This window comes from Heptranchias perlo, chromosome 11, assembly GCF_035084215.1.
Source record: "Heptranchias perlo isolate sHepPer1 chromosome 11, sHepPer1.hap1, whole genome shotgun sequence".
Lineage (NCBI taxonomy): Eukaryota > Metazoa > Chordata > Chondrichthyes > Hexanchiformes > Hexanchidae > Heptranchias > Heptranchias perlo.
Window position 1 is genome coordinate 6,390,119 of NC_090335.1, and position 27,285 is coordinate 6,417,403.

General features: G+C 45.6%; 2 protein-coding genes across 4 annotated transcripts in view; one reads left to right on the forward strand and one right to left on the reverse strand.

Moving 5' to 3' along the window:
* Window positions 1–8,131, reverse strand: part of LOC137327070 (N-alpha-acetyltransferase 16, NatA auxiliary subunit-like) — a 93,722-nt gene extending 85,591 nt beyond the window's left edge. The window contains exon 1 of one of the 2 annotated variants that reach the window (XM_067992480.1): window positions 7,943–8,131. Coding sequence is in view for 1 of the 2 variants with exons in the window: in XM_067992479.1 (XP_067848580.1) it covers window positions 7,795–7,848 (54 nt within the window). In the remaining variant the exon portion in view is untranslated. Of the gene's footprint in view, window positions 1–7,794 lie in introns of both variants that reach the window. The other variant, XM_067992479.1, reaches the window with a different exon arrangement.
* A 46-nt stretch (window positions 8,132–8,177) lies between these two features.
* The window catches only part of mtrf1 (mitochondrial translational release factor 1), a 45,903-nt gene continuing 26,795 nt past the window's right edge, over window positions 8,178–27,285 (forward strand). Inside the window, exons 1-3 of one of the 2 annotated variants that reach the window (XM_067992484.1) lie at window positions 8,178–8,322; window positions 15,428–15,894; window positions 18,847–18,938. In XM_067992484.1, coding sequence (XP_067848585.1) covers window positions 15,471–15,894; window positions 18,847–18,938 — 516 coding nt within the window. In that variant the 5' untranslated portion in view covers window positions 8,178–8,322; window positions 15,428–15,470. Of the gene's footprint in view, window positions 8,323–15,427; window positions 15,895–18,846; window positions 18,939–27,285 lie in introns of those variants that run through there. The other variant, XM_067992485.1, reaches the window with a different exon arrangement.

The window sequence follows — 27,285 nt, forward strand, 5'->3', positions numbered from 1 at the left end:
TGGCAGATATGAAAATATTCTGCAAATGGGAATTTGCAATTGTTTGATATAAAATCATTAATAATTATCACTGGTTCATGTTTTGTTATATTGCAAAACCTACTTTGAATGATGTGGAGATGCCGGTGATGGACTGGGATTGACAATTGTAAACAATTTTACAACACCAAGTTATAGTCCAGCAATTTTATTTGAAATTCACAAGCTTTCGGAGGCTTCCTCCTTCCTCAGGTGAATGTTGTGGAAATGAAATCCTCGAACCTTTCGCATTTATAAATCACAGAACAATACTTGGTGATTACAGACAGTGTTTTCAACTGCCCGTTGCCAAGGCAATCAGTGTGCAGACAGACAGGTGTTACCTACAAGGTCTCCGAATATACAAACCACCAAAAAAAAGAGAGAGAGGCAGAAACATCGAAAAGACAGCAAATGACCCGTTGTATTAAAAACAGATAACATTTGTTCGCTGGTGGGGTAACGTGTAGCGTGACATGAACCCAAGATCCCGGTTGAGGCCGTCCTCATGGGTGCGGAACTTGGCTATCAATTTCTGCTCGACGATTTTGCGTTGTCGTGTGTCTCGAAGGCCGCCTTGGAGTACGCTTACCCGAAGGTCGGTGGCTGAATGTCCTTGACTGCTGAAGTGTTCCCCGACTGGGAGGGAACCCTCCTGTCTGGCGATTGTTGTGCGGTGTCTGTTCATCCGTTGTCGCAGTGTCTGCATGGTCTGGGGCATCCTTTCCTGCAATGTATGAGGTAGACAACGTTGGCCGAGTCACAGGAGTATGAACCATGCACCTGGTGGGTGGTGTCCTCTCGTGTGATGGTGGTATCTGTGTCGATGATCTGGCATGTCTTGCAGAGGTTACCGTGGCAGGGTTGTGTGGTGTCGTGGACGCTGTTCTCCTGTAAGCTAGGTAATTTGCTGCAAACGATGGTCTGTTTGAGGTTGGGTGGCTGTTTAAAGGCGAGTAGTGGAGGTGTGGGGATGGCCATAGCGAGGTGTTCATCATCATTGATGACACATTGAAGGCTGCGGAGAACATGGCGTAGTTTCTCCGCTCCGGGGAAGTACTGGACGACAAAGGGTACTCTGTTGGTTGCTCCTGTGACTCGGCCAACGTTGTCTACCTCATACGTTGCAGGAAAGGATGCCCCAGAGCATGATACATTGGCGAGACCATGCAGACACTGCGACAACAGATTAACGGACACCGCGCAACAATCGCCAGACAGGAGGGTTCCCTCCCAGTCGGGGAACACTTCAGCAGTCAAGGACATTCAGCCACCGACCTTCGGGTAAGCGTACTCCAAGGCGGCCTTCGAGACACACGACAACGCAAAATCGTCAAGCAGAAATTGATAGCCAAGTTCCGCACCCATGAGGACGGCCTCAACCGGGATCTTGGGTTCATGTCACGCTACACGTTACCCCACCAGCGAACAAATGTTATCTGTTTTTAATACAACGGGTCATTTGCTGTCTTTTCGATGTTTCTGCCTCTCTCTCTTTTTTTTGGTGGTTTGTATATTCGGAGACCTTGTAGGTAACACCTGTCTGTCTGCACACTGATTGCCTTGGCAACGGGCAGTTGAAAACACTGTCTGTAATCACCAAGTATTGTTCTGTGATTTATAAATGCGAAAGGTTCGAGGATTTCATTTCCACAACATTCACCTGAGGAAGGAGGAAGCCTCCGAAAGCTTGTGAATTTCAAATAAAATTGCTGGACTATACTTTGAATGAGAGGGAGTTATAGAAAATTCCTAACAACAAGGTCTCCTTAAGATAATTTAGAATTGAACTACATTTTGAAAGGACAAGTTAAAGCTTTGCATTAGTGAAAGAGCTGGGACAAACTGTTTTGCCTGCCTTTACCATCTTATTTTGATTTTATTCAGAATAGGAACAAATGTTATCACAAGTATACAGAATCTGGACTTTCCATTAACTAGGTTCAAATTAGTTTGTGGTTAGGCAACAGGAGAACTGAACTTCAGGGGTGTTATCCTTCACCTCCTCACTGCAGTCCTGGAACTCACAGCAGAGGAACTTTAGCCTCAAATGTCAGAGGACAGATTATGGGAGAGAACAGTGGATCTGGATAGCCATTGCTGGCCACCCATCCCAAGAATGGCGGCGATAATGAGTCCCCAGCTGACCCAGCATTAAGTTATTTTAAATGTTTACTGTACTTTTATGATCTCCCAGGAGGCCTGAAGGATACTAAAAGTTGGTGCTTGCACCACAGTCTGAAACTTGGCAGTTTCTCGGAGTGTGGGTCAGGAACGGGGGACAGCCAGCGGAGCCGGCGCATCGGGTGGGGGACAGCCGGCGCATCGGGTGGGGGACAGCCGGCGCATCGGGTGGGGGACAGCCGGCGCATCGGGTGGGGGACAGCCGGCGCATCGGGTGGGGGACAGCCGGCGCATCGGGTGGGGGACAGCCGGTGGTGACAGCGGCAGGTCCGATGAGAGCCCTGATCTTCACAGGCATTGATTGGGCAATGCAACTGGAGAGATGGGAAAATGAGAGGTAGGAGTGGGTCAGACAGAAAGAATAAGCCAAGCTTAATCACAAAAGATAGAGTTGAACATTAAGCATTTTGAAAACGTTTCACTGCTTGTGATCTATCACTTCAACTGGCTCTGATATCAACTCTCATTTTCAGGGGAAGGAGCAAAAAGTTCCTCACATATAAAACACATTAGCCAAGATGAAAAGGACTCAGCCCTTTGTCTCGCTGTCATGGATCAAAACATTCCTTTAAATGCCTTCTGTGCTGCAACAGGGGTCACAGAATACTAAAAAGTAACATTCTCCACTAAAATTAAGTAATCCTTCTTTGGACAAAACAAATTTTGAGATGAGAACTTTCTAAGATGGCTCTTTCCCTTGCACAGATTAAGCAAAGGCAGAAAGGTCCAGAGTACCTGGACAAGTGATGTCTAATTGTTGTCATTTCATATCTACCTGTACGTGCTCATTGGCACTTGCAATTCTACACAGCAGGTGGAATAATGGATAAAAAGTGCAGTTCTGAAATGTGATTTGTTTTAGATGATATTCAATTCCTCTGTTGAAGGAAGCGATAGCGGGAGTAATTTCAGGTGATCAGGAGAGTAAATTTCCTTGCCCCTTATCTAGAATCTCCTTAGAATAAGCAATACATTGCTGGGAGTTATAGAAGTTGCAAAACCAGCAATATGCTGGAAACTAACTCAGGCACCATTGCTTTCAAAGGGTTTCTTACATAGAATGACATAGAATTTGCAGCACAGAAACAGGTCATTCGGCCCAACTGGTCTATACCGGTGTTTATATGCTCCACAGGAGCCTCCTACCACCTTACTTCATCTCACCCTACCAGCATATCCTTCTATTCATTTCTCCCTCATGTACTTATTTAGCTTCCCCTTAAATATATCTATGCTATTTGCCTCAGCCACTCTATGTAGTAGCAAGTTCCATATTCTCACCACTCTCTAGGTTTCTGCTCCCTGTCCTTTACACGTCTCTTGAGCGAATTATGTAAATAAAATTTGCAGGACAAAACTGACTGCTGACTTTCAAAGTCAAAACAAATTTTATCATACTCACTGCAGATTTTTTTTTAGGGTGCAAATGGTAATATCACAAGATTTTAAATCAAAGACTTTCTGTTGATTCCAATGAAACGGTCCAAGCAGAGAGTAGATAAATAGATCAGATGTGAATTACTTCCTTGGGAAAGGATCTATAATTGCTGTAAAAGAATGGTGGAATTCGAGTGGAATTCCTCGCAGATTTCCTGGAGCGGGGATCATACCCGAGCGGGAGTCAGAGACTTCAGTAGAACAAGTGGGAGAAAGACAGCAAACTGTTCATCGATTGTTTAATAGTGCTCCTCATATCAGCATATTAGAAAACATTTGGGGGGATGGTGGTTGAACAAAGAGGCAGAGAGGAAGGCTAGCTGATACAATCACCAACTGCTGCAGACCAATACTGAACTTTATATTTTATACAGTGGTGTATTTTTGAGAGATTAACTGTCTATTCTTGCAATTACCACTAACTGGGTTTGTTCTGTTATGAAAGATGAACAAATCTGCCCGCTGTTTATTTGATGCCAGAGGTATTTGATCAAAACAAACATACTTCTTGTAATAAGTGCACTGATGTTGCCATGAGTAAAAATTGGACGGCCAGAGGGAATGGCAGGTATATTCTGTCACGACTGAACATAAAAATTGCAACTTATTGTTCGTTTGGCTCAGATGGAGTTCTCTATGTGTAGCAGAATGTCTAAGATTTGATTACTTTTATAAATGACTAGTTCAACATTGTTTCTTTTATTACTCGCATCAATTGTAATTTTTTTAATGTACGATTGAGACCAGTGGGCATTTATTAAAGCAGAGTGGTGTTGTAAGATTCCTTACATTGGTTACCACACATCAGTGAGAACAACCCTGTGATTTTCAAATTCAATGGAACACAAGCATACAGAAATTGTGCAATAGCACTTTTGTAACTGCTTAAACCTGACCCCCATCCCACTTTTACTAACCACACCTACTATCAATATTCAAATTAAAAATTCATTGTGCAAGTAAAATAAATTCTCCTAAACCTAACCCACAACCACTTACGTTTCACCACCTTGATTTAATGTTTTCCATTTAAATTGATCACAAGTTGCTCAATGAAACAAAATGTTTGGACAACCGCATGCTTAGGAAAGTAGGGGAGCAAGTCTGAATCTTTCCCTCAGCAACCAAGTAGAATCAGTTTAAGAGTTACATAGAATTCACAGCACAGAAACAAGCCGTTCAGCCCAACAGGTCTATGTCAGTGTTTATGCTCCACATGAACCTCCTCCCACCTACAAGAAGCAGACTAAACAAAGTCAGGTCAGGAGGGAGAAGCCAGGACAGCAGGGACAACGTGAGAGACACTCAGGAAAGGAGCAAGATTATACAAGGAGTCAATTCTCTGTGCACAAATATTTAGGGTGGTCAAGTTATAGGGCACATTAAAAGTGGGATTTACTCTTTTAGTACAAAATGTTTTCAATAAACTGTAGAAAAATCCTCCATGGCCTCACCTCCTCTCTGTAACCTCCTCCAGCCACCAAACCCCCAAACTCTCTGTTGCTCTAACTCCAGGCTCTCATACGTCCCCTCCCAATTTTCATCCCATCACTGGTAGTCGTGTCTTCAGCACTCTAGAATTCCCTCCTCCACCTTTTTATTTCCCTTTTCTCCTTCAAGACCCTCCTTAAAACTCACATTAAATCAAGCTTTGCCATTTACAAGATCACCCCTCCTTCTTTGGCTCAGCATATGTTTTCCTAACACCTCTGAAATGCCGTGGGACTTCCTTACATTTAAAGCATTATATAAATGTTATGTGGGAGAAGGCTCGTGGAGCACAAACGCATAGACCAGTTGGGCCGAATGGCCTGTTTCTGTGCTGTAGACCTTAAGTCCTTGCTATCCTTTTCTCTTTTCAGATGCTTATGGACCCGCTGTGTACTTTGAACACTTTCAGTTTTTGTATCACTCTAAACCCATTGGCTTCATTGTAGTCATAGTAACATATTCCAACAAACAAACATTAAATAAAGATCATTAGTCAGTTTTTATTGCTGATTTAAAAATCCAGGTCTAATTCTTGGGTTATTTACATTCCAGTTTTAATGTCAAAAATAGGAAGAAAATCAAGGAGATAAAGCAGCCCTAAAAATCCCAGATAAATTTAGAGAAAAATCAATGTTTATTTAGAACATTGCTATTTAGAACAGTCCACAATTATTTATGCAGTTCACAGCGACATTTATAGAACTCGATGGACATTCCAAATGGTTTTGCAGACACGGCTGTGAGAAAGAATTGCTTAAACCTGAAAATAATAATTGTAACTGTAGTTAGTCCTGTATTAAATTCTGTTTGATTTGAAGTGTAACAATGCAAAGCACATCAGATTATACATCTAGTCATCTATAATCATATTTATTTACTGAAGGAAGTTACACACATTACATGGAGTGTATAATGCACAGAACATACAGGAGGCAATGTACATGGTGAAATCACAAAAGTGACGCACATGCATCTTGGAACCTGATTTTATACAGAAAGCACAGAGAGAATTCAGCTTTTTTTTGCAAACACTGCGAATGAACCGGTTTTTGTCGATCCACCAGCACCCACTAAAAAAAATGGGGGGAATTTCAATAAGAAAAATATTTTATGATCCTTAGAAATAAGCTACACTGTATGGTAAATTGGGCCTAGAATGTTTATTTTTTTAAAAAGTTATCCAGGATTCATATATAAAATTGCTGCACTCTCCACAAAATGGAGTCAATTATCGACAATTTAAAGTTGTCAACTGTAAAGTCACAATCATATTCCAGAAAATTTACCATTTTTCACCATCAATTTCACATTTCCATTCAAAGAACTAAAAATAACTTTCATGAAACAGACATGTGTAGAACAAACCAATTAAATTGTGCTAGAGTTTCAGTACAATCATTTTTAAAAAATTACTCGAGTCCAATATTCTACCTTAAACTGTCAAATTTCATTTGAAGAATTCTAATGATAAAAATGCATATGGTAGTAGCAATTAGTACTGCAGGAAATGCACAGCTCAAGATATAAACATATCTAAACTTCTCCATTCGTTACTTCAAGAACCGACCTATTCCAGGGCATTGAAATTTTAGCGTGTACTGAACACAAGGCCGTTTCCATATAAGCACCAGGAAAATGAACGATATGTTATGACAAAACTGCTCAACATTTACTTTTACAAAACATGTCATTCTAAGATTTGAAAGCTCACAAGCCATTTCGCTTACAATGAGTATGCCACGGATTCTGATCGTAGCCACATCTCCAGCAATGGCTTCTCTTCCTGCTTCATTACATCCTGAGTCGCCCAAGGATCTAACCTTGGCCCCCTCCTCTTCCTCATCTGCATGCTGCCCCCACCAGCTTCAACATCTGCAGGCGTGGGATCAGCTTCCATATGTACGCTCTTGACACCCAGCTCTATAGCTCACTTGCCTGTGTCAACGCCACCATTGCCTCTGTATTGTCAAACTGGTTGTCCAACATCCCTCCAGTTAAATATTGGGAAAACCAAAGCCATCATGTTTGGCCCACGCCACAAACTCCATTCCCTAGCCACTGATTCCACCCTGCTCTCTGGCTACTGTCTTAGGCTGAACCAAACGGTGCCTTATTCGACCCTGAGCTGAACTTCTGACCCCATGTCCTCTCCATTACAAACACAGCCTGCCTGTGTAGCAACGGCTGCCTCTGCCCACCTGCTTCAATTATTCCAATTCTCCCATCTTCCATCCCCATAAATTTCAGTTCATCCAAAATTCTGCTGTCTCTATGCTATCCCATACCATCCTTCTTCTTCTTTGGCAGTCCCTCAGGGTCGAGGATGATTTGCTTCCACTCTGGGAGGGTGGGTTCTGCTGTGGCTGAATAGTCCAATCCTGGAGCCCTGTGCTCGCTGATCTACAGCACCTCAAATCTCATCCATATGTTTAAATCCCACCATGGCCTCACCCTTTCCCATTTCCTCCAGCCCTACAATCACCCCCCCGACCAACCTCACTATCCCTCCGACCCTGGCCTCTTGACCATTGCTCCCTCCCTCCATTTACCCAACCCTAGGTCAACAGTAAATCCGAGTAAAGTCACAGTCACTGAGCCTCTGCTCGGCCTGTGAGTGGAGGGAGAGCCCAAAAGCCCCAAGCCGGGAGGGCTACATGAACTTACCAGGATCCTTTTAAACAGGTTGCTCTCTTTCGGGGGGAGCCTGACGGGTGGCATGGTGACAGCTTGTTGGCTGGTGGGGCGGGCCGGCCCGCCGCTCGGCTCCTCCGGATGGACCCCGCTGCCAGGCCCAGGCCGCACGATCACTCACCGCCGCCGCCGCCGCCGTTCGCTCAGCTCCTCCGGACGGACCCCGCTACCAGGCCGAGGCCACACGATCACTCACCGCCGCCGCCGCCGTTCGCTCAGCTCCTCCGGACGGACCCCACTAGCCAGGCCCAAGGCCGCACGATCACTCGCCGCCGCCGCCGCCGCCCGGCTCAAACATGACAGCAAGATGGCGGCGGCGCGGCACTGCGCACGCGCGGCCCCCCTGTCCCGCGAGGCACGGCGGGTAAAGCCGCCATCGCGCGGCGCCGATCGACGGTTTCGATGGCGATCGGGCTTTTTTCTTTAATTCGTTCACGGGATGTGGGTGTCGCTGGCGAGGCCCGCTCACTACTGCTTCCGACATCACCGCAAAAAACCAAGGTGTGTGTAGGGCTGAGGGTGTGGGGTGGCACGGCGCGGCGGTACCCGGCTCGGGTTGCCCTCCGCCGACAGGGCTGAGGGAGGGGAAATGCTGGACACAGAGTCTGGGCTGGCGGTTAAGTGGAGAGCGATGTTCTTTCTGTGCAGGATGTAACCCGGGATCAATGTAACTGGGCTTCCAATGAACTTGAGCTGAGTGTTTGTTTTGCCCACACAGAGACGGGATACTAAATTTTTTTTTGTTCGTTCATGGGATGTGGGTGTCGCTGGCAAGGCCGGCATTTATTGCCCATCCCTAATTGCCCTCGAGAAGGTGGTGGTGAGCCGCCTTCTTGAACTGCTGCAGTCCGTGTGGTGACGGTTCTCCCACAGTGCTGTTAGGAAGGGAGTTCCAGGATTTTGACCCAGCGACGATGAAGGAACGGCGATATATTTCCAAGTCGGGATGGTGTGTGACTCGGAGGGGAACGTGCAGGTGGTGTTGTTCCCATGTGCCTGCTGCCCTTGTCCTTCTAGGTGGTAGAGGTTGCAGGTTTGGGAGGTGCTGTCGAAGAAGCCTTGGCGAGTTGCTGCAGTGCATCCTGTGGATGGTGCACACTGCAGCCACAGTGCGCCGGTGGTGAAGGGAGTGAATGTTTAGGGTGGTGGATGGGGTGCCAATCAAGCGGGCTGCTTTATCTTGGATGGTGTCGAGCTTCTTGAGTGTTGTTGGAGCTGCACTCATCCAGGCAAGTGGAGAGTATTCCATCACACTCCTGACTTGTGCCTTGTAGATGGTGGAAAGGCTTTGGGGAGTCAGGAGGTGAGTCACTCGCCGCAGAATACCCAGCCTCTGACCTGCTCTCGTAGCCACAGTATTTATATGGCTGGTCCAGTTAAGTTTCTGGTCAATGGTGACCCCCAGGATGTTGATGGTGGGGGATTCGGCGATGGTAATGGCGTTGAATGTCAAGGGGAGGTGGTTAGACTCTCTCTTGTTGGAGATGGTCATTGCCTGGCACTTATCTGGCGCGAATGTTACTTGCCACTTATCAGCCCAAGCCTGGATGTTGTCCAGGTCTTGCTGCATGCATGCTCGGACTGCTTCATTATCTGAGGGGTTGTGAATGGAACTGAAAACTGTGCAGTCATCAGCGAACATCCCCATTTCTGACCTTATGATGGAGGGAAGGTCATTGATGAAGCAGCTGAAGATGGTTGGGCCTAGGACACTGCCCTGAGGAACTCCTGCAGCAATGCCCTGGGGCTGAGATGATTGGCCTCCAACAACCACTACCATCTTCCTTTGTGCTAGGTATGACTCCAGCCACTGGAGAGTTTTCCCCCTGATTCCCATTGACTTCAATTTTACTAGGGCTCCTTGGTGCCACACTCGGTCAAATGCTGCCTTGATTTCAAGGGCAGTCACTCTCACCTCACCTCTGGAATTCAGCTCTTTTGTCCATGTTTGGACCAAGGCTGTAATGAGGTCTGGAGCCGAGTGGTCCTGGCGGAACCCAAACTGAGCATCGGTGAGCAGGTTATTGGTGAGTAAGTGCCGCTTGATAGCACTGTCGACGACACCTTCCATCACTTTGCTGATGATTGAGAGTAGACTGATGGGGCGGTAATTGGCCGGATTGGATTTGTCCTGCTTTTTGTGGACAGGACATACCTGGGCAATTTTCCACATTGTCGGGTAGATGCCAGTGTTGTAGCTGTACTGGAACAGCTTGGCTCGAGGCGCAGCTAGTTCTGGAGCACAAGTCTTCAGCACTACAGCTGGGATGTTGTCGGGGCCCATAGCCTTTGCTGTATCCAGTGCACTCAGCCGTTTCTTGATATCACGTGGAGTGAATCGAATTGGCCGAAGACTGGCTTCTGTGATGGTGGGGATATCGGGAGGAGGCTGAGATGGATCATCCACTCGGCACTTCTGGCTGAAGATGGTTGCAAACGCTTCAGCCTTGTCTTTTGCACTCACATGCTGGACTCCGCCATCATTGAGAATGGGGATGTTTGCAGAGCCTCCTCCTCCCGTTAGTTGTTTAATTGTCCACCACCATTCACGACTGGATGTGGCAGGACTGCAGAGCTTTGATCTGATCCGTTGGTTGTGGAATCGCTTAGTTCTGTCTATAGCATGTTGCTTCCGCTGTTTAGCATGCATATAGTCCTGAGTTGTAGCTTCACCAGGTTGGCACCTCATTTTTAGGTACGCCTGGTGCTGCTCCTGGCATGCTCTTCTACACTCCTCATTGAACCAGGGTTGATCCCCTGGCTTGTTGGTAATGGTAGAGTGAGGAATATGCCGGGCCATGAGGTTACAGATTGTGCTGGAGTACAATTCTGCTGCTGCTGATGGCCCACAGCGCCTCATGGATGCCCAGTTTTGAGCTGCTAGATCTGTTCTGAATCTATCCCATTTAGCACAGTGGTAGTGCCACACAACACGTTGGATGGTGTCCTCAGTGCGAAGACGGGACTTCATCTCCACGAGAACTGTGCGGTGGTCACTCCTACCAATACTGTCATGGACAGATGCATTTGCGACAGGTAGATTGGTGAGGACGAGGTCAAGTGAGTTTTTCCCTCGTGTTGGTTCACTCACCACCTGCCGCAGGCCCAGTCTAGCAGCTATGTCCTTCAGGACTCGGCCAGCTCGGTCAGTAGTGGTGCTACCGAGCCACTCTTGGTGATGGACATTGAAGTTCCCCACCCAGAGTACATTTTGTGCCCTTGCTACCCTCAGTGCTTCCTCCAAGTGGTGTTCAACATGGAGGAGGACTGATTCATCAGCTGAGGGAGGACGGTAGGTGGTAATCAGCAGGAGGTTTCCTTGCCCATGTTTGACCTGATGCCATGAGATTTCATGGGGTCCAGAGTCAATGTTGAGGACTCCCAGGGCCACTCCCTCCTGACTGTATATCACTGTACCGCCACCTCTGGTGGGTCTGTCCTGCCGGTGGGACAGGACATACCCAGGGATGGTGATGGAAGAGTCTGGGACGTTGGCTGAAAGATATGATTCTGTGAGTATGGCTATGTCAGGCTGTTGCTTGACTGGTCTGTGGGACAGCTCTCCCAATTTTGGCACAAGTCCCCAGATGTTAGTAAGGAGGACCTTGCAGGGTCGACTGGGCTTGGTGTTTTGCCGTTGTCGTGTCCGGTGCCTAGTGGTCCGATGCCAGGTGGTCCGTCCGGTTTTATTCTTATTCTGACTTTTCGTAGCGAGATTTTACAACTGAGTGGCTTGCTGGGCCATTTCAGAGGGCAATTAAGAATCAACCACATTGCTGTGGGTCTGGAGTCACATATAGGCCCTTGTCCTGTAGACTGGTGCCTGGTTCACCAAATGCCCTTTATGGTCCTCTCTGCTTTTAATTTTTAAGTAGAGCATATCATTCAGGACATGAAATTGGAAGAATTTGTCCATCAGGGATCAGTAACTGCACAATATATTTCACAAACCCCTCTTATCAAATTTTTCACTAGGTTCTTATCCAACTTGCTGATATAATCAGGCCCCACTGCACTCTTGGGAGACCGTGCCATATATTCACTGCTCTCTGTAGTCAAATCTAAACTTTCCACCCTCCCTTTTCTAAGTTTGAGGCCCTGCCCTCATGTAGAATCAGTGTCTTTGTTAAACATATTGATGTTTATTTTGTCTTTCCCTTTAGGGTCCTGAATCCTTCTAGAAGAGCGTCTCCTAGAATGTATGGCATGCCTTAGAGAGGGTGCAGAAGAGATTTGCTAGAATGGTACCAGGGATGAGGGACATTAGTTACATGGACAGACTGGAGAAGCTTGAAACAGAGATTTGATAGAGATATTCAAAATCATGAAGGGTCTGGACAGAGTAGGTAGAGAGAAACTGTTACCATTGGCGGAAGAATGAAGAATTAGAGGACATAGATTTAAGGTGATTGGCAAAAGAACCAAAGGCAACATGAGGAAAAACTTTTACACAGTGAGTGGTTATGATCTGGAATGCACTGCCTGAATTCATTCCTTTCTAAATGTAATTGGATAAGTACTTGAAGGGAAAAAATTTGCAGGGCTACGAGGATAGGGCAGGGGATGGGACTAGATGGATTGCTCTTACAAAGAGCCGGCACGGGACTCGATGGGCCGAATGTCCTCTTGTGCTGTGATTCTATGATTCTAAATCTGAGCCTGGTCTTCTCCAGTGTGAACATTCCCAGCTTCTGCCCCCTGTCCGTTCCCTAATCCCAGCTCTCAGTTTAGTTTCCCTTCCCTGCACCCTCTCCAATGCCTGGATGTCTTTCTCATAATATGGGGCCCAGAATTGTACTCAGTGCTCCAGGTGGGGCCGGACCAGAACTCTGTACAAACTCAGTCACTTCCTGAGACTTGTATTCTAACCCACTACCCTTTGTGTGAAAACTGCTTCCTGATTTCACTCCTAAATGGCTTGGCTCTAATTTTACCACCTTGTTCTGGATTTCCCCACCAGAGGAAATAGTTTCTCTCTATTTACCCTATCGAGTCCTTTTATCGTTTTGAAGATCTCGATTAGATCACCTCTCAACCTTCTAAACTCGAGGGAATACAAGCCAAGTTTATACAGAGTCTGTCTAAGGCTCTGTACAACTGAAACACTGCTCCCTCCCCTTTGTATCAGCCCTCATGAGATAAAGGTCAACATTGATTACTTTTGTGCCTGTGCACTTGCTTTTAGTGATTTGTGTACATGGGACATCCAATTCGCTTTGCTCCACCACAGCTCCTAATCTCTCGCCATTAAGAAAATATTCCGATTTGTCTTTCTAAGATCCAAAGTCGATGATCTCACGCTTCCCCACAATGAACTCTACCTGCCATAGTTTTGCCCACTCACTTAAAGGAAAGGAAAGAATTTGCATTTATATAGCACCTTTCACAACCTTGGGATATCCCAAAGTGTATTATAACAGCCAATGAAGTACCTCTTGAAGTGTAGTAACTGTTGTAATGTAGGAAACATGGCAGCCAATTTTGCGCACAGCAAGATCCCACAAACAGTAATGAGATAACGAGCAGACAATCAGTTTATGTGATGTTGGTTGAGGGATAAATGTTGGCCAGGACACCGGGGAGAACTCCCCTGCTCTTCAAAATAGTGCCATGGGATCTTTTATATCCATCTGAGAAGACAGAGGGCCTCTGTTTAATGTCTCACCTGAAAGATGGCACCTCCAACAATGCGGCTACTCCCTCAATACTGCACTGGAGTATCAGCCTAGATTATATATTCAAGCCTGGTGTAGAACTTGAACCTGCAACCTTCTGACTCAAGTGACAGTGCTACCCTTAAGCTAAGGCTGATACTTAGTGTGTCTTTGTCCCTTTGTAACTTCCTCCTCCCATCCACAACGTACTGTGGCTTTAACAGTATCATCTGCAAACTTGGATATACAACACTCTATTCCTTCATCCAAGTCGTTAATAAATATGGTAAAAAGCTGAGGTTCCAGTACAGATCCCTGGGAATCACCATTTGTCACATCTGGCCAATCAGAGAATGTTCCCTTTATCCCTCTCGTTGTTTCCTACCTCCCAACCAATTTCCAATCCATGTCACAAGGTTACCTCCAACTCTGTACGCTCTCCTTTTTGTTTGTAATCTCTTGTGCGGAACCATATCAAATGCCTTCTGTAAGTCCATACAGACAACATCCATAGATACTCCCCTATCCACCATGCTAGTGACCTCATCACGCTGACTCTCTTTGATCAGCTCATATTTGTCCCAGTCCTCAGTCACTCTGTCCCTGATAGATTCCAGTAACTCCTGTGTTGTGTCCTGTAGAACATTATACACTTAGTTGTATTGCCAGTGTTTGTTATCCTTCCCAATTTTGTGCCTTTACATTTATCCACATTAAATGACATCCACTACCCGTCAGCCCAGCTTCCCACTCTATCCTAGTCCTTCTGTCTTTGATCAGCCTGTTCCCTATTTGTTATGGTATCTATTTGATATTCTTTGCAAACTTGGAGAGTTTTGGTTTTGTCCCCATTTCCAAGTCATTTTTGTAAACAGCAACAACCCCAGCACTGATCCTTCACATTAGTTACCTCCATGCTGATCCCTCACATACCCCACTAGTTATCTTGACTCTGATCCCTCACATACCCCACTAGTTACCTTGACGCTGATCCCTCACATACCCCACTAGTTACCGTGACTCTGATCCTTCCCATACCCCTCTAGATATCTTGACGCTGATCCCTCACATACCCCACTAGTTACTTTGACGCTGATCCCTCACATACCCAACTAGTTACCTCGATGCTGATCCCTCACATACCCCACTAGTTACCTTTTGACCTTACTCTGTACAACTGCCCTTTACTTCCTCTCCTTCAGCTATTTTTTGATCTGTTTTAGAACCACTCCACCTAAACCCCTGTGGGACCTTTCTCAACATCCACTCAGTTCTCCCTTGTCCACAAGGTTTGTTATCTCCTCAAAGGACTCCATGTGATTCATTAGACAGGATCTCCATCCCACGAGGCTGCCATTAGAAAAATAAAACTGGTGAGGACGAGGCTAGGCTTTTCTCTACACCTGGCTTGTTAGAGAAACATTCAGCTGGAGTTCTCCCTTCCCTGCTCTTTCCCCATAGTCCTGCAATTTTTACCCCTTCAAGTATTTATCCAATTCCCTTTTGAAAGTTACTATTGAATCTGCTTCCACCATCCTTTCAGGCAGTGCATTCCAGATCAGAACAACTAGCGCTGTAAAAAAAAATTCTCTTCATCTCCCCCCAGGTTCTTTTGCCAGTTATCTTAAATCTGTGTCCTCTGGATCCTGACCCTCCTGCCAGTGGAAACAGTTTCTCCCTATTTACTCTATCAAAACCCTTTGTGATTTTGAACACCTTTACTAAATCTATTCTTAACCTTCTCTGCTGTAAGGAGAACAACCCCAGTTTCTCCAGTCTATGCACATAACTGAAGTCCCTCATCCCTGGTACCATTTTAGTAAATCTCCTCTGCACCCTTTCCAATGCTTTGAAATGCTTTGAGCTTTCAAAACATTGCATGCCAAATGTTGCTTTACAACATGCTGCTTGTGTTTAGCCCCAATTAATCTGCTGACTCTCAACTCCCACAGATAATCGCGTCCTCCTCTGTTATGAGATTGAAGAACTGCCCAGATGATGAAACACGGGTGCAATTGGTTCATTACCAACTTAATCTGGAGACAGAGTCATCTCGGCAGGACCTGCAGAGCATTTCAGAAGCTGAGGCCGAATGTGGCAACACACAGACAGGCTTCCAGACTTTGGTTGTCCTATTTCCATATAAATGCACCAAATGCTATTTACAGAAGGCAGTCAGAGAGACAGTGTCATAATTATTTTAGTGAACTACTTCAGCTGGAAGCTGTAAAAAAGTACATTGAGGCCTTGAAAGAAGAATACAAAGAAATTAACAACAGATTAAATTATATCCAGCAACGCGAGGAAGATGGAAAATCATTAAGTAGACGTCATGTTGAACTGGCTCCACTTGTACCACTGTTGGAGGAGATGCATTCGTCAGAAAAAGACTTACTGGAGTTGGAATCAATGTACAACAGTAATCAAAGTTTCACTTTTACATTAGGCATTGTCCTTTGTCAATCTTTGGTATTTCAGTTTACCATTTAATGACCTACAATAAGTAATTGTATACTGTTTTAAACCAACTTGTGGGGAGTTTTTTAAAATTCGTTTATGGGATGTGGGCGTCACTGGCGAGGCCGGCATTTATTGCCCATCCCTAGTCCAAAACTAAGAGTCATAAATATGATAGACACTAATAAATCCAATAAGGAATTCAGGAGAAACTTCTTTACTCAGAGTGGTGATAATGTAGAACTTGCTACCACATGGAGTCGTTGAGACGAATAGCATAGATGCATTTAAGGGGAAGTTAGATAAGTACATGAGGGAGAAAGGATTAGAAGGATGTGCTGTTCGGATTGGATGAAGTAAAGTGGGAGGAGGATCATGTGGAGCATAAACACTGGCATAGACCAGTTGGGCCGAATGGCTTGTTTCTGTATTGTACATTCTATGTAAGTTCATCAGTTTGTACCAGCACGTAGGGGTAAACATGTAGGTACTTCAAAGCACTGCATTGGACATGAGTTTGTGGCTCAAAATCCAGACTCATTAACATCCTCGTTCTAGCAGACCTGTCCAGGAGAAGCGCAGCAAGTAGAGAGGGAAGCTCAGTACACGACTGACAATCTCTCTGCAGAAATTTCAGTCTGTTCAGGCTGTGCGGCCACAATCTTGTTTATTTAAAAATTCTGAGTGATAAGTTTGATGCTGACACCGGGTTCAATCAGTGTAAAATTGCTCTATTCTCCAGCAGAGAGGTGGGATATCAGCTGGGGACTGAAACAACTGTCTACAGATCGAACTCAGTGTCAGCATTAAGCACTTCTCAGTTGGGAAAGTGTCTGTTTGCTGCAGTGTAAAATTCTCTCTCTTCAGCCTCGACAATGTGGCACAATCTCACTTCAGAAGAAGTGCGTCAGTGCAACATTTTCATTTCCCACAACAGCACGTCTTCCCCTTTCAGCGAGACTACCAATTTGAGCTTAAGCATGGCCACAGTTTGGTTGAACCTCGATGCATCTTGAAAAGGGTACTCACGATCCCCATCGATGAGAACGAAATCCGAAGAATGAGCTGTGAAGCTGAAGAATTAAACTAACTTCATGCCAAAGTCCTGAAATATTCTTGACACAGTTATAATAGGGAGCAGTTCTCACTATTGCAAAGAATGTTGTAGCTCGATTCTAATGTATTTGTGCATTCTGTGATATTTCCACAGTTTTGACATCAAAACCATAAAGTATAGGAAATCTTTCACATAATCATTGTGGGTTCAAGTCCCACTCCAGAGAGGTGAGCACAAAATCTAGTCTGACACTCTAGTATAGTACTGAGGGAGTGCTGCACTGTCAGAGGTGCCGCCTTTTGGATGAGACGTTAAACGGAGAACCCGTCTGTCCCCTCAGGTGGACGTAAAAGATCCTCCTGCCACTATTCGAAGAAGAGCAGGGAAGTTCTCCCTGTGTCTTGACCAAAATTTATCCCTCAACCAACCTCACTAAAACAGATTATCTGGTTATTATCACATTGCTATTTGTGGGACCTTACTGTACGCAAATTGGCTGCCACGTTTCCTACATTAGACCAGTGACTAACTTCAAAAGTATTTAATTGGGTGTAAAGTGCTTTGGGACATCCTGAGGTCATGAAAGGCGCTATATAAATGCAGGTCTTTTATTACATGTAGTAAAATATACATTATATATAGATATCTATACATCTTAGAAATCTCATTGTGCTTTTATATTTTGGTGAGACTGGTACCTGCTTAGTGACACTGAGCCAGCAGTGATGAGTTATACCACTGGCTGCGTATAACTGTAGACAGACAAAGCGAAGCCCATGCTAAAATATTTTTGTTAGTGGAAAAAATGGGCATTTTCCACCAGTCTGTGATGTCTGCTCATCTGTACATTTCCCCCCTCTCACCCCTGCCCCACCATCAGTGCCAGAGGCTTCAGCCTCTTGGCCCTTTTCTCAGGTACTCCCTCCCTGAACCTCTCTCCATCTTTAAAAGTCTCTTGAAGATCTATTTTTTTTCAACCATGCTTTTTTCCACCTGCCCTAACTTCTGTACACTTGCTTAGTGTCCATTTCTCCTCTGCGAACAGTGGGGCCTTTTATATTAAAGCCTCTGTATAAATGCAAATTGTTGCTGACTCATTGCCAGCAGCAAAAGGGTTAAAGTCAAATTCTTCTCTAGAAAAGAGAAGACTGAGAGGTGACCTGATAGATGTCTTTAAAATTATGAAGGAGTTTCATAAGGTAGCCGTAGAGAAGATGTTTCCACTTGTGGGGTGGGGGGAGACCAAAACTATGGGTCATTAATATAAAATATTCACTAATAAATCCAATAAGGAGTTCAGGAGAAACCTCTTTACTCAGAGTGGTGAGAATGTGGAACTTGCTACCGCAGGGAATAGTTGAGGCAAAAATGCATAGATGCATTTAAGGGAAAGCTCGATAGGTATATGAGGGAGAAAGGAATAGAAGGATATGTTGATAGGGTTAGATGAAGAAGGGAGGGAGGAGGTTCATGTGGAGCATAAACACCTGTTGGGCCGAATGGCCTGTTTCTATGCTGTAAATTCTATGTAAAAACTAAGAAAGCTGCAAGTCTTCCTAAAATTTGTTGCACAATGATGATAATGATACGGCAGAAAGAGCAAAGTTAAGTGGGTGAGATTAAAATGCTGCTCGGCAGAATTTGATGCTGACCGCTTGATTCTTAAGTTACACTATGCACTTTTGTTATAACGAAGACAGCTTCACACTGATGTGCAAGATGTGCTGTTTGGTTGGCTATTAGAGAATTTTAAAAACCCGAAATTCGGTGCATGATTTAGACAACAAAAACATTTTCATTTCAGTGTTAGTTTTAAAACAATTATTCATTTTTCATTTTTAAACAACTTACTTTCAGGCCTGAAGGCCAGAGATGACCGAGAACTGATACCACTGGTCCTTGAAGAACGTCAGCTGCTCAGCAAAAGTATTGCAGTTTTACAGGAAAAAGTGAGTGTAAATGTGCACACACTGGGAAATGGGTTTTCTCAGCATTTATGTTCCATAATGTTTTGTGCATCAAACGGTGGGATTATATTGTACTGTATCTGGCACACAGCTTCAAACACTGGACAAGAGAATGTTACCGCTACACTGGTTGTCGCAGTTTGATGCTAGGATTGTGCCCAAGTCTTAACACTTCCGTGGAGCTGCCCTTTCTGGAAACAAGGTTTTGGTGCTAGTAAAACTCAATACAACACTTGTGTAAGATGCGATTTCAGCCTGAGAGTTTGGCATTTTGCCCAGATACAGATCTTGGCAAGTATGTTCGAACCAGAGTAATATGGCCAATCTGCCCATCTGATTGAAGGGTTGGAAGTTTAGTTGGGAAAGATTATCAGAAGCCTGCCTCTTGAATTTTCTTTGGTTGTCTGGATGTCTGGCACTTGTAGAAATCCGGTGCCCTGCTTTAGAGTCACTGAGCCAACCTACTGAGGAATCCACACGGTAAGAGCCTGTGTGTCTGATTTGGAGTTCTCTCTCTCTCTCTCCCTCTCTAGGGACATACCCCACTTAACCCTAAGTGCAGGGAGCTTGGCTTCATGTTGGCAAGGCTCTCTGGGCTATGGGAAGTGCAGGAGTACTCCTGAAGTTACTTAGCTAAACTGCACAGCCTTCCATCACCAAGACCTAGTAAGCTTCTCATTGCTTGCCCAGAGAGGACCACCCTAACCAAATTAGGGCATTGGCCTCCAGTTATCCAAAAGCGTGGGAAAAATCCGCCCCCCAAACCGGACAAGTCTACTCCTCCAGGTCTCCGTAATGCCGAAGCTTGCTGGTGAACTATCAGTGCTCTGGAGTACTGGCCCAGGTATTAGAATGCCCTCATTATAGAGGGTCGGCTCAGTTCCAAACTTCAATCAGCAGGCATAATATCTTGGAGCCAACTCTGCCAAAGAGACCTGCTTATCTCTCCCCTCCCCCAACCAGGAGGACAGTCACAAGTCGATCATTAAACAACTGATGAGTGCAGACCCTGCGAGGCAAACAGCAGGTACCAGGGGTATCTCAAGGTCATGGTGAGCAATACAATTGATTATAAAGTGTGTGAAAGCCTTCCCCATTTTCATCCTGATCACCGCTTCGTGCCTCCATCAAACTGAATGTGCTAAAGGTAAATGCAACGATGGTCATTGGAGTTGCTAGAAGTGGTAACTGTGACCCAAATGAAGAAATATTGTCTAGTCTTAGCCTGATACCAGTCTCTCTAATTCAAAGACATCAGGAGTTTAAAGAAATAACTGCATTCAGAATTGGGTCCTCGGCAAAGCTTTGTTCAGGCATCTGAAGGCAAGGAGGAACCAAGTCACACTGTTCAAATATTAACATCTCGTGTGTTTAAACTACCAGTTATTTGTCTGATCTCTCTAAGCGAGATTGCTAATTTACTGTTTAAACTTATTCCATTGAAGTTACTTGCAGCTGGCAGAGAGCCTCTCGTCCTGTCAGTCGGGCTACTTTTCGAACCCAAGTTCCAACGGTGATGGGCGGACATGATAAATTCCGGTTACACTCCGGCACCTCCCACGATCCCTATTTTACAGGAATACTGTGTTCGAGAAGGAGTGAGTAGATTATGTGACTCCAAAGTTACTTCCTGGCACTATTTATCCCAGCCCCGTGATAACTCTGAAAGTAGTTTGTGACACAGAACAGCAGTGTCAGGAGTATTTTGTAACAACATTTTTCAGTGCTAATTTTGGAATGTTTTGTTCAAGTTTGAATTTTTGAAGTAGTTAGAAGTCATTGACGAGAGAAGCTGATCCCTTTAAAACCTGCTCCCCACCACTACTCACTCCCCTGTGCACCTGCACACTCACAGCCAGTGTTTTTTTTATTCGTTCATGGGATGTGGGCGTCGCTGGCGAGGCCAGCATTTATTGCCCATTCCTAATTGCCCTTGAGAAGGTGGTGGTGAGCCGCCTTCTTGAACCGCTGCAGTCCGTGTGGTGACGGTCCTCCCACTGTGCTGTTAGGAAGGGAGTTCCAGGATTTTGACCCAGCGACGATGAAGGAACGGCGATATATTTCCAAGTCGGGATGGTGTGTGACTTGGAGGGGAACGTGCAGGTGGTGTTGTTCCCATGTGCCTGCTGCTCTTGTCCTTCTAGGTAGTAGAGGTTGCGGGTTTGGGAGGTGCTGTCGAAGAAGCCTTGGCGAGTTGCTGCAGTGCATCCTGTGGATGGTACACACTGCAGACACTGTGCGGCGGTGGTGAAGGGAGTGAATGTTTACGGTGGTGGATGGGGTGCCAATCAAGCAGGCTGCTTTATCTTGGATGGTGTCGAGCTTCTTGAGTGTTGTTGGAGCTGCACTCATCCAAGCAAGTGGAGAGTATTCCATCACACTCCTGACTTGTGCCTTGTAGATGGTGGAAAGGCTTTGGGGAGTCAGGAGGTGAGTCACTCGCCGCAGAATACCCAGCCTCTGACCTGCTCTCGTAGCCATGGTATTTATATGGCTGGTCCAGTTAAGTTTCTGGTCAATGGTGACCCCCAGGATGTTGATGGTGGGGGATTTGGCGATGGTAATGCCGTTGAATGTCATGGGGAGGTGGTTAGACTCTCTCTTGTTGGAGATGGTCATTGCCTGGCACTTATCTGGCGCAAATGTTACTTGCCACTTATGAGCCCACGCTTGGATGTTGTCCAGGTCTTGCTGCATGCGGGCACGGACTGCTTCATTATCTGAGGGGTTGTGAATGGAACTGAACACTGTGCAATCGTCAGCGAACATCCCCATTTCTGACCTTATGATGGAGGGAATGTCATTGATGAAGCAGCTGAAGATGGTTGGGCCTAGGACACTGCCCTGAGGAACTCCTGCAGCAATGCCCAGGGGCTGAGATGATTGGCCTCCAACAACCACTACCATCTTCCTTTGTGCTAGGTATGACTCCAGCCACTGGAGAGTTTTCCCCCTGATTCCCATTGACTTCAATTTTACTCGGGCTCATTTGTGTCACACTCGGTCAAATGCTGCCTTGATGTCAAGGGCAGTCACTCTCACCTCACCTCTGGAATTCAGCTCTTTTGTCCATGTTTGGACCAAGGCTGTAATGAGGTCTGGAGCCGAGTGGTCCTGGCGGAACCCAAACTGAGCATCGGTGAGCAGGTTATTGGTGAGTAAGTGCCGCTTGATAGCACTGTCGACGACACCTTCCATCACTTTGCTGATGATTGAGAGTAGACTGATAGGGCGGTAATTGGCCGGATTGGATTTGTCCTGCTTTTTGTGGACAGGACATACCTGGGCAATTTTCCACATTGTCGGGTAGATGCCAGTGTTGTAGCTGTACTGGAACAGCTTGGCTAGAGGGGCAGCTAGTTCTGGAGCACAAGTCTTCAGCACTACAGCTGGGATGTTGTCAGGGCCCATAGCCTTTGCTGTATCCAGTGCACTCAGCCGTTGATATCACGTGGAGTGAATCGAATTGTCTGAAGACTGGCTTCTGTGATGGTGGGGATTTCGGGAGGAGGCCGAGATGGATCATCCACTCGGCACTTCTGGCTGAAGATGGTTGCACACGCTTCAGCCTTGTCTTTTGCACTCACGTGCTGGACTCCGCCATCGTTGAGGATGGGGATGTTTACAAAGCCTCCTCCTGTTAGTTGTTTAATTGTCCACCACCATTCACGACTGGATGTGGTAGGACTGCAGAGCTTTGATCTGATCCATTGGTTGTGGAATCGCTTAGCTCTGCCTATAGCATGCTGCTTCTGCTGTTTAGCATGCATGTAGTCCTGAGTTGTAGCTTCACCAGGTTGGCACCTCATTTTTAGGTATGCCTGGTGCTGCTCCTGGCATGCTCTTCTACACTCCTCATTGAACCAGGGTTGATCCCCTGGCTTGTTGGTAATGGTAGAGTGAGGAATATGCCGGGCCATGAGGTTACAGATTGTGCTGGAATACAATTCTGCTGCTGATGGCCCACAGTGCCTCATGGATGCCCAGTTTTGTGCTGCTAGATCTGTTCTGAATCTATCCCATTTAGCACGGTGGTAGTGCCACACAACATGTTGGATGGTGTCCTCAGTGCGAAGACGGGACTTCGTCTCCACGAGGACTGTGCGGTGGTCACTCCTACCAATACTGTCATGGACAGATGCATTTGCGACAGGTAGATTGGTGAGGACGAGGTCAAGTAGGTTTTTCCCTCGTGTTGGTTCGCTCACCACCTGTCGCAGGCCCAGTCTGGCAGCTATGTCCTTCAGGACTCGGCCAGTAGTGGTGCTACCGAGCCACTCTTGGTAATGGACATTGAAGTCCCCCACCCAGAGTACATTTTGTGCCCTTGCTACCCGCAGTGCTTCCTCCAAGTGGTGCTCAACATGGAGGAGGACTGATTCATCAGCTGAGGGAGGACAGTAGGTGGTAATCAGCAGGAGGTTTCCTTGCCCATGTTTGACCTGATGCCATGAAATTTCTTGGGGTCCAGTGTCAATGTTGAGGACTCCCAGGGCCACTCCCTCCTGACTGTATATCACTGTACCGCCACCTCTGGTGGGTCTGTCCTGCCGGTGGGACAGGACATACCCAGGGATGGTGATGGAAGAGTCTGGGACGTTGGCTGAAAGGTATGATTCCGTGAGTATGGCTATGTCAGGCTGTTGCTTGACTAGTCTGTGGGACAGCTCTCCCAATTTTGGCACAAGTCCCCAGATGTTAGTGAGGAGGACCTTGCAGGGTCGACTGGGCTTGGTTTGCCGTTGTCGTGTCCGGTGCCTAGTGGTCCGTCCAGTTTTATTCTTATTATGACTTTTCGTAGCGAGATTTTACAACCGAGTGGCTTGCTGGGCCATTTCAGAGGGCAATTAAGAATCAACCACATTGCTGTGGGTCTGGAGTCACATATAGGCCAGACCGGGTAAGGACGGCAGGTTTCCTTCCCTGAAGGATATTAGTGAACCAGATGCGTTTTTACGACAATCCGGTAGTTTCATGTCGACCATTACTGATACTAGTATTTTAATTCCAGATTTTATTTTAATTAATTGAATTTAAATTCGCCAGCTGCCGTGGCGGGATTTGAACTCATGACGCTGGATTTTTAGTCCAAGCTTCTGGATTACTAGTTCAGTAACATAACCACTATGCCACCATACCCGACAAGATAACTCATCTTGTGTTTCTGATCTACCTCAGCCACTTGCCTGGTTTAGCCTGAGAAAGTGTCAAAAGTTTGACTTGTTTCTGTAATGACATGATCAATGATTATATGTCTATCAGTGATTGGTCTCCCAACTGGTTGAACCAAATTGCACATCCACAGTTGTTTGTCGGTTGCCACTAATGCTGTGGAATCTACCCTCCTCACTCCTCCTCCTTCCCCTGCTCCACCTCCTCCTTCTCCTCCTTCCCCTCCACCACCTCCCCCGCCCCCAACCCCCCCCTTATCTCAAGGAGGTCAGAATTCAAAAGTGAGGAAGTTATCCTTCATTTGTACAGAACCTCAGTCCATCTGGAGAACTGTTCAGTTCTGGGCACTGCACCTCAGGAAGGATATATTGTCCTTGGAGGGGGAGCAGAGCAGATTTTCCAGAATGACACCCAGGCTTAAAGGGTTAAATTATGAGGATAGATTTCATAAACTTGGCTTGAGTTCAGAAGGGGTGAACTAATCGAGGTGTTTAAAATGATCAAGGGATTCGATAGGGTAGATACAGTGAAACTATTTCCTCTGGATGGGAATCTAGAACTGAAGGCAAAATAAAATTAGAATTAGGTGATTTCGTGAAATCAGGAAGCATTTTTTCCACAAACAGGGTAGTGGAAATCTGGAATTCTCTCCCTCAAAAGGCTGTGGATGCTGGGACAGTTGAAATTTGGAAGACTGAAAGCGATAGATTTTTGTTAGGTAAGGGTGTCAAGGGATATGGAATAAAGGCGGGGTAAATAGAATTGAGGCACAGAACAGCCCTGATCTAATTGAATGGCGGAACAGGCTTGTGGTGCTGAATGACCTACTCCTGTTGCAATATCACTCATTAAAGGTGCATAAACAGTGAGATGGCTTTAGGTTGTATAGATAAAGGCCATCGAGTATGAAGCAAAGAGCACTCTTGTTAGGCTATGTAAGTGTTTGATAAATCTGCACTTGGAGTATTGTGTGAGTCTTGATCCACACATGGTGAGGAATATTGAGGCTCTGGAGAAGGTGCAGAGCAGGATGACCAGAATAATACCAGCCTAGGGTCTCTTAGTAATGAGTGGGGCTGTGAGACCTCATGCTGCTTAATTTAGAGAGAACAAAGCCTTAGAGAGAATATGATTGAAGTTTTCAAAATAATGAATGGCTTGGGACTCTTAGGTTGAAAAGGTTATTTGAGGTGAATAGGAATGGTAGGACTGAAGGGAAAGCATATTAAATCCATAGGCTGAGTTGGGTTAATTGCCAGGAAGCATCTCTTTTCACAGAGAGTCAGCGTCCTTTGGAGCAGACTTCCCGAACTGGTGGTTGTGGATTTGCTGCTGTCCTTTATGAGGGCACTTGGCAGGTTCCTGAGTGGAGGTGACATCTCCAGTTACGGAGGGTAATTAGGGATTTTGAGGAGTTATACAAGTGACCACAGTCTCCTGGAGCTTTATTTGATTGTCGTAGGGAGTCGGAGAGGAATTTCCCAGATTGTTTCCTGAATTGGCCATGTTCTTTTCCTCTGCTTATTTGCCTCCCCCAGGAGATTGTGTGGTCAGAGGGTGGGTCAGTGATGTGCATGGGGTGAGCTTGAAAACCCATACATACCAGCCTACAAAACCCATACATACCAGCCTACAAAACCCATACATACCAGCCTACAAAACCCATACATACCAGCCTACAAAACCCATACATACCAGCCTACAAAACCCATACATACCAGCCTACAAAACCCATACATACCAGCCTACAAAACCCATACATACCAGCCTACAAAACCCATACATACCAGCCTACAAAACTCAACAACTGATGAACAATTTCCAAAAAGCTGACAACTCAAAAAAAAATACAACTTAAAACATAAAGGCCAATTTATCATGGTGATTGAAAAATTTAAATTCCTTTTTATTATATTGGATTTCAGGATTTTTATTATTGTTTTGAGATCACATTCCGCAATTCAGTGTTTTTTTTTTGCTGAGTAAACTGAAACCCTTATGCATGACATAAAAAGAAGTAATTACAGTGGGACATGTGTCATGACTGAAGCTTCAGCTGAACCCAATAATCCTATAATAGGGAAAAAAAAGGTAAGTACTCCGGTGATGGATTTAGAAATTTGTTCAGGGGGCAGTGAGTTTTGATGATGCAGAATGTACTTCCTGGAAGGGGTCTGGGCCATACTCTCCCCAGGAAATTATTTCTTTTTAAACACGGTGTATTTTCAAGCTCTCAGAGCACCCTTTTGATGTATTTCTCCATGTTCCCCCACTTTCTCCCTGTAGGATATATCTTTGGTCATCTAACGCAAAGAGTAATCGGAATACACAGCAAGGTCCCACAAACAATAAGCGTAGAATCATAGAAAGTTACGGCAAAGAAGGAGGCCATGCGGCCCATCGTGTCCTTGCTGGCCGATAAAGAGCTATCCAGTTTAATCCCACTTTCCAGCTCTTGGTCCGTAGCCCTGGACGTTACGGCACTTCAGGTGCACATCCAAGTGCATTTTAAATGAATTGAGGGTTTCTGCCTCTACCACCCTATCAGGCAGTGAGTTCCAGAACCCCACCATACTCTCGGTGAAAACATTTCTCCTTAACTCCCCTCTAATCCTCCTATCAATTATTTTAAATCTATGCCCCCTGGTCACTGACCTCCCTGCTAAGGGAAATAGGTTCTGCCTATTACTCTATCTAGGCCCCTCATAATTTTATACGCCTCAATTAAATCTCCCTTCGGCCTCGTCTGTTCCAAAGAAAACAACCCCAGTCTATCCAATCTTTCCTCATAGCTAAAATTCTCCAGTCCTGGCAAAACCCTCGTAAATCTCCTTTATACCCTCTCTAGTGCAATCACATCTTTCCTGTAATGTGACCAGAACTGTACGCAGTACTCAAGCTGTAGCCTAACTAGTGTTTTATACAGTTCTAGCATGACCTCCCTGCTCTCATATTCTATTCCTCAGCTAATAAAGGAAAGTATCCTGTATGCCGCCTTAACCACCTTATCTACCTGTCCTGCTACCTTCAGGGATCTGTGGACATGCACTCCAAGGTTCCTCTGTTCCTCTACACCTCTCAGTATCCTCCCATTTATTGTGTATTCCCGTGCCTTGTTTGCCCTCCCCAAATGCATTACCTCACACTTTTCTGGATT